Source organism: Macrotis lagotis, chromosome 1 (genome assembly GCF_037893015.1).
Source record: "Macrotis lagotis isolate mMagLag1 chromosome 1, bilby.v1.9.chrom.fasta, whole genome shotgun sequence".
Taxonomy (NCBI): Eukaryota; Metazoa; Chordata; class Mammalia; order Peramelemorphia; family Peramelidae; genus Macrotis; species Macrotis lagotis.
Window position 1 is genome coordinate 236,046,228 of NC_133658.1, and position 8,128 is coordinate 236,054,355.

The 8,128-nt window shown below is 33.6% G+C and overlaps 1 protein-coding gene across 1 annotated transcript; it reads right to left on the reverse strand.

Annotated features, from left to right (window-relative positions):
• Positions 1–7,192: 7,192 nt before the first annotated feature.
• On the reverse strand, positions 7,193–7,578 carry LOC141515452 (short transmembrane mitochondrial protein 1-like). Its single transcript, XM_074227034.1, has one exon. The coding sequence runs from the start codon at positions 7,576–7,578 to the stop codon at positions 7,435–7,437; it is 144 nt and encodes a 47-aa protein (XP_074083135.1). The 3' UTR covers positions 7,193–7,434.
• Positions 7,579–8,128: the final 550 nt, after the last annotated feature.

Here is an 8,128-nt window from a genome sequence, read left to right on the forward strand (position 1 = left end):
AAGAGTATCAATGACAATGTATTAAATAAAATACTGGCAAATAGCATATAGCAATTTGTTCCAAGTTATTCATTATGAGAAAGTAGGATACATACCATGAATTGATTTAAAATAATCTATAAAACAAATTATATTAATTAGAAAAGTATTAAATTATAAAGTGATATTATATATATATATATATATATTGAAATAGCATTAATGGAACACAATATCAATTACCCTAAAACACTTAAAAACATAGAAATGGAACAATTTTTTTCTTAATATGATAAATATTCCTTTGTTACCAATGATTAAAAATAGAAATAAAATGACATGGACAAAGAAGATATTAAAATGATTTGATAGGTATCAATGGGCATTGATGGGTATGAATGAAAGAAAAAATACTGAAGTCTAATCAAGCACTGTATTAAACATAAAACAGACTGTCCCTTTCTTAAAGGAATTTTCATTCTAAAAAGGGGAGAGAACACAAATATTCAGTGTGATCAGAGGATTGCAAAGACACTGTGATGATGAATAAAACAACTAGGCAGCAAAATGACTTCCTCTTTTCAGAGTCTATAACAGTATTGACTGAATAATGTTGGGAGGAGGTGTTGGTGTGATTTATCTAGAGTAAAGAAGTATGGTTTCAGAGGGTTTACCAGATGAGATTTACTTCCTTTCAGAGAAATTCTATGGAGGTTCATTTTGCAACAATATCTGGGTAGAAATTGGTCTGGGGAAAGAAGCATAAAGGGAGTTCAAACAGATGTGGTATATTTAGAAAATTCAAGCAACAATAACAAAAATTTAATTGAAATAATAAATTACTTTAGTAAGACACTGGGTTATGAGATATATGTACAAAAGTTATCATTATCATCATGTATATGCAAGTATATTTGTATGCATGTATACATAAAATCAACAAATACCATAAAGTGATAATATAATGCAATTAAGATTCATTGAAAAATCTATGAAATATTTAATAATGTTTTAAAATACATATAATGATAATACCAAAATAATTTTCAATGAAAAAATAGAAAAAACTGAAATGTTTATGAAAATATTTAAAGGAACATAGGGAAGTCAAGTATATAGTGCATATGGTGCTAGATTTGGAGTAATGAAACCCTGGATTTGAATTCTTCTTCAGACACTAACTGTGTGGCCCTTGGAAAGTTTCAGCCTCTTTGTGCCTCAACTTCCTTGTATATAAAATTAAAAGCTGGATGGCTCAATGAATAAAGCCCTGAATCTGGAGTCAAGAAGACCTTACCTCAGACATTTACCAGCTATATGACCCTGGGAAAATCACTTAACCTCTGTCTTTTTCAATCTACTCAGAGAAAGAAATGGCAAACCATCCTAATAACTTTGCCAAGAAAAGATAATATCAGCATGCCTTGGTCCATGGGGTCATGAAGAGTTGGACACAGTTGAATGACTAAACAAAAAGGGGAATAATAATAACACTTATTTCCAAAGGATATGAAAAGGACAAAGTGGAATAATATTTATAAATCTTTGCTTTTGCAAATCTTAAAGTTCTGTTATTAATAGCTATGTGTCTAGGAAGAGGCAACATAATATAGTAATATTATCCAAATTAATTTAATTCAAATATCAATTCAGATATTAGTTATGTATTTCATGTAATTAGATCAAGGGATTAATTTTTTATATTAAGAAAACAGGGAGACTACAAGAGAGGAAAACAGTATAGATTGCCTTGCATTACTAGATTTCAAAAAATACTATAATATGACACTTAACAAAATGATCTTGTTTACTAGCTAAAAAATAGGAGAAAGATAGCTCAAAGAAACAGTGTAGATAATCCAGAATTAGAAACAAAGGTATAAAAGAGGAATGTTTAATAAATCCAACATTGTGAAACATTAGGGACAGATATTCAATAAAAGCCTTTGGGAAAATTGGATAGCAGCGTGGTAAAGAAAAAGAAATGGGATTAGATCTCCTCCCTTGTACTATAATATATTACAAGTGGATCAATGATCTAAATCTGGAAAAGCACATCATAAATATAGAAAATGTAGTGTTATTGCAGTTGTGGAAAGGAAGCAAATTCTTATCAAATGGAAAACACAAGAAATTATTGGAAACAAAATAAATGTATTTAATTAGATTAAAAAATAAAGAGATTTTGCACAATAACAAGCAATGCATCTAAAAGAGAAAGGAAAGAAACAGATTTGGAAAAAACCCTGCTATAAATATCTTCGATAAAAATCTGACTACCAGAATCTAAAAGAGGTTCATGAAGATTTAAAGTAGTAAGAGTCATTCTCCCAGGATTAAATCATCAAAAGTTATAAGCAGGTATTCCAAGAGAATAAAAGCCAAATTATAACTCCTTGAAAAATTGTTTCAATAGAAAACACTAATAGTAACCAATAGTAATACAGAAATGCAAATGAAGACAACTCTGAGATATCATCTCCTACCCATTAAGTTGCCGAAGACAGCTAAGAACAATAAAAAGTGTGGTAAGAGGAAGAATCAGACATGTTATTACAATGTGATTGAAGCTGTGAATTTATGCAGATTTTAAAGAAAATGTTAGGATGCTATGCAATGAATTATAAAACTAATCATATTTTTTGAACATTTGACCTAGTGATCCTGTTACTACAATGGTTTCCTAAGGGTATTATTAGGGAGAGGGGAAAAGGAAAGAAAATCCATTTGTATAGTTATAACAACTTCATTTGAATTGAAAAAAATTCAAAGCAACCTCAATGATTGGGGAATTGAATAAACCATGAATGTAAATGAATATAATTTTGCTATAAAACTTTGCAAATATAAAGAAAATAAAAATTTACATAAAATGATCTAACAAAGAAAATAGAATCCAAATTAGATACATATGACCACAGCTATGTTAACAATAATAAGAATAAAATAACAATCAGAATGAAAAAATACACAAAAATGAGATATAAACGAACAGGAATTTTTGTTATTGTATTAATTTAATATATACATTTATCCAAATTTTAAATAAAGTCTTTGGTTTTATTACTTTTTTCCTTATCTTATCTACTTGGATATTTGCTTTTGTTGATGCAAATACAGAAGGGTTTGAGAAATTATCTTCCTCCTAACTTTAAATAATTCATATTTTAGTTTGGTAAATAAGGCGAGTCAATAAGTGGCACTATTATTTTCATTCAAAACTGTTTTGCAGAAAATGTACTATAAACCAGAGCAGTGTCATGTGAAGCAAACAAGTTTGAATCAAGAAAGAATAATTTCTTCAGAATGTACTTTCATGACAATCCTTTCCTCTAATCAATCCTTTTCCTTTTCTCCAAACTTGTCTTCTTTCTCCATCCCCTATAGTCAGGTGCAAAATCTCATATATTTTCCTTCTATAAAATCTCTTTCATTTGTCCCTTTCTCTCTAATTTCACAGCCACCATCTTATGGGGGGGGGGTCTCTTCATCTCGTATCTAATAGTTGCAACAGATTCTTCTTTGGATGTCTATCTGGTTTCTATTCTTTCCCCTTTTTATTATGTTCTCCATACAACTGTAAAATAACCTAAGAGTTTACCCATGTCACTCCCCAGTTGAGAAATGTTCAGTGACCAGTGACTTCCTATTCTCTCATGGATATAATGCAAACTCCTTAGCAGCTGGAGGGACTGGAGTTTAAGAATATCTGAAAGAACTAAGGACATTTCCCATCAAGTCTTTCTTGTATTTAAGGTGATTCAGGCTCTGGCTCCCAAGCTTTTCAAATGTATTTCAGCTTCCTTCCTTTCACACAGACAGAATCTGAGAATCTCCTAATTCTATTTCATTCATCCATTCATTTGTGCATTTATTTATTGATATAAGAAGTCCTTACTTTTAGAATTAGAAGGAACTGGGCCGCTAGGTGGCGTAGTGGATAAAGAACTGGCCTTGGAGTCAGGAGTACCTGGGTTCAAATCCGGTCTCAGACACTTAATAATTACCTAGCTGTGTGGTCTTAGGCAAGCCACTTAACCCCATTTGCCTTGAAAAAAAAACTTAAAAAAAAGAATTAGAAGGAACCTCAGCAGCCATCTCCTTCAGTTTATATCCAAGAAAGAATCCCCATCACACCATAACTGGTAAGTAATCGTTTAAACCATCACTTGAAGATCTCTAGTGAGGGGAGATCTACCCCCTGTCAAAATAGCCCATCCCACTTTTGCGTTACTCTAATTGTTAAAAAGTGTTTCTTTAATTTAAAACTAGGTTTGTTTTTTTGCATCCCTCACTCATTGCTCCTCTTTTGCCAGACCAAAGCTAATACCTCTTCATTTGATAGTCCTTCAGGTATTTGAAGACTGTTATCATGTCCCTCTCTGAGTTTGACTCTGAGTTAACCAGACCAAATTCCTTTAATTAATCTTTATATGACATGAACTCCAAACCTTTTACCATTTTGGTTGCTCTTCTCTGTACATTTCTAGGCTTATCAATGTTCTTCATAAATGCTAACTCCCAAAGTAGATCTATGTTGCTGCTAAACTGACCTTCTTAGCATTCCTGGAATTCAACATTATTTTCCATCTTGTCCTTTGTTATTGAAGAAGACCAAAATGATATCACTATGTTTGAGACAAATTACAGTGTGTCAGACTGTGACTGATTAGAACAATACAAGCTCAGAATTCTCTACCACAGGTTGGGCACAAATAGTCCATGTGAACACCTGGGGTGGGTACTCTAAACTTACAGATGTCACATTTCCTTTGAGCTGCTTCAATTCTCCTTCCTCATAGAGCACAGCACCCTCACTGATGAGGGCATGTCATACTGGGTGGTCCTATGCCAGTTCCTCCTATGCTGTACAATCAATTTTAAAGTTCTTCAATGAGACCGTCAGAGTGTCTCAGTATCATTTCTTCTGACCCCCTTATGAGCACTGGCCCTGTGTGAGTTCTCTTTAAAATTCTTTTTTTGGCAATCATATGCCTGAAATTCTAACATGTCCAGCCCATAGTAGTTGCAATCTCTGCAATAATGTTAGAATGCTTTGCAGTTTAGCTCAAGAAAGGACCTCGGTGTCTTCCTAAGACAATTTAAATGGAAGCGATTCAGTTTCCTAACATGACACAGATATACTGTCCAGATTTCACAGGCATATAGCAATGAGGTCAACATAAGGGCTCTGTCGACCTTTAGTTTGGTAGTCTTCTCTCCCACACTTTCTTTCAGAATCTCCCAAATACTGAGCTATCTCTGGCAATGTGTCAACCTCATTGTCAATGTGTACCTCCTTGGAAAGGACACTGTCAAGGTAAGTGAACCTATCCACACTTTTATCCATTCGCTGTCATCAATGGTTCCACATATGGATAGTGTGGTGCTGGCTGATGGAGCAACTGTGTTTTCTTGGTGTTAGATAAAAATTAGCACAAGTGGCAGATGTTTTCCATCTACTTATTCTTAGGTTATGTCTCCCCTGCCTAGACTCTATCCTCCTTTCCACCTCCCTAGCTTTTTCCAAGGCTCAGCATACATTATGTCCTTTTTAAGGAAAGCTTTCTAGATCACTCAGGTTGTTAGTGCCCACTCCCTTCTCAGGCTATCGTAAGTATCTTTATGTCTTTACATGTTGCATAGTAAGAAGTAAGTTCCTTGTAGGCAAAAAACAATTGTATTTTTTCTTTGTATCCTCATACCTAATTAAGTTACTTTCACAAAATAGAAGTACTTAATAAATGTATATTAGATAAAATTGGAAACTCCCAGATGTTTGGCCAAGAGAGAGACAATAATCTTTCACACACACACACACACACACACACACACACACACACACACACAAATCTCACATATGTCTGACCATGAAACTATCCTGCTTGAACATTCCTTCAGTGACTTCCTTTTTGCCTCTAGAATAAAAGAAAACTTCTTCATCTGTAAATCATCTAACATCTGTAGCCTTTCACCTTTTTCCTTTCTGTCTTCTTTTCCTGACTTATTTCCCATCACTCCCTTTTAGATAATCCTTGTTTTCACCAAACTGACATACTTGTTTTTTCTTTAAACTCAACTTGATTTTTTTCCTGGTCCTCAGATATCAGAGGTAAAACTCAGGTCTTCCTGACATTGAGATTGACTCTCTATCCCCTATGCTATACTGTCTTAAAAATATACATATATTATATATCTACACACATATATTATATAATATATGAAATGTTAGAAAATATTTTGTGAATTATAGACAACTGAAGTATATATAGATATGGATAAATATTGCATGTCAAGATGTTTATGTAATGCAAGGAGTCAGTCCCAGATTCTATCTGTTCCAAGTCAAAAAAGTCTGCTTCTAGTTCTTCAGAGATTTCTCAAAAGAGAGAGGGCTACACTCAGAGATAATGTCTTATGTTAATCAGATAGGTGTCTAGAAGCATTGTGGCATGGTGGAAAAAATACTAATCATAAGATCTGAGTTCAAATTTGCCTTTTGCTGGGAACAGATATATAACCCTGGCATGATAGGGGCTTTCTAATTATTTTCCTTATCTGGAGTATGGGGATGATAATATTTGCAATGTGTATTTTGTAGGTTTGTCTTGAATAAAAGTAAAACCTCAGATGTGTAATAGAAATTGCTATTAATGATAGTAGTTGTCACTCTCTGGGATTAGCCAAGTAATTTGTTGGAGGGTGGGGTGGGAAAGGGGATGCCTGTGAGGAGGGATTATATGAACCCCTATACAAAAATTCTCCCTTGAGAAATGGCACTTTTTATTTTATTTTCATTAATATTTTTGTTTTCTTTTTGATCACCTTTATATCCAAATATACCCCACTCTTTCTCTTACTCATAAAGCCATCACTTGTAAAAAAATACAAAACAAACAAAAAACAAAAATAATTCCACAAAATTTAACTATACATTAGCGGAGTCCAACAGTACTTTCAGTATTCTATCACAGTCACCCACCTCTGTAATGAGTGGAGGGAAGTACATTTTATCATCTCTTTTTTTTTTCAGTTGCTATATGATTTTAATTGGTTTGGAACAACACTGTTTGATACTAAATGCTTATAAAGCATCCAACATGGTAGACATAATTAGAGAATTAGTATTAATACCAACTGTTCAGCCATATAAAGAGCAACTTAAAAAATTACTAGAAATCCACAATTTAAAAGTTAAGGGGAGAAACCACTAATCAAAACTAGCATTTCTTAGTCAAGCACCATTATTCAAGTATCAGAATCTCCCACACAGGTGTAGGGGTCAGGAGTCCAGGAGGAGTAATAAGGGGTAGTTCTGGTGTTACGGGTATATTTTAGCTCAAAGGCATCTCAGTGTATTTTAGGGTGAGGAAAGTCATCCAGTCCTGGAGGAGAGAAAAGGAGCTTTTGTTTTGAATAGGAAAGTGTCCAGACAACATTATTAATATGTTGGCATTAAGAGCTAGGAGGTTTCTTCTTGGCATCTACATCTTTCTTTATCTCTTCAAGCTTTCTGGCCAAGTTTGGAATGTCATAGTTCTGAGCCAGATACATCCAAACCACATTGCTGAGTGTAAATCCTAGCAAAAACTGGAACATGGCGATGGCGCTGGTGGCAGGAGCGATGGGCTTATCATCTCTTTTTGAAGGTCAATCTTAGTTATTGCATTTGCAAAACATTTTATAAGTTTTTATTTTTGTTGCTACTGTTTTTTTCCAAAGTCTTCCTTACTTCATTTTGTATAATTTTAATATGTCTTCCATGCTTCTTTATATTCTTCATATTCATTGTTTTATGTGAAGTATTTCATTATATTGATATACCACAATTTTTCAATCATTCCAATTAATGGACACCTACTTCCCCTTTATAGTTTTTACTATGATTAAAAATACATGCTATGAATATTTTGACATATAACCTTATTTTCAGTCATTGCTCTCCTTGAAGTAAAAGGCTAACAATGGAACCTTTGTGTCAAAATATACCATTAGCACTCCTGCATGCTTTATACCTCTGAACACATCTTATTACCCAAGGCAAGAAAAGAGGCAGTTGGAATGGACTGCACTCTTTGGAAACTGTGAATGCAGCATTACGAAGGTTCCTCCATTGTTCAGGTCAGAGAGATAATGAAAAAGAAGTCCA

Excerpts from the sequence above, each read along its gene's own strand:
- LOC141515452 (XM_074227034.1), bottom strand. The coding sequence starts at position 7,578 with ATGTTCCAGTTTTTGCTAGGATTTACACTCAGCAATGTGGTTTGGATG.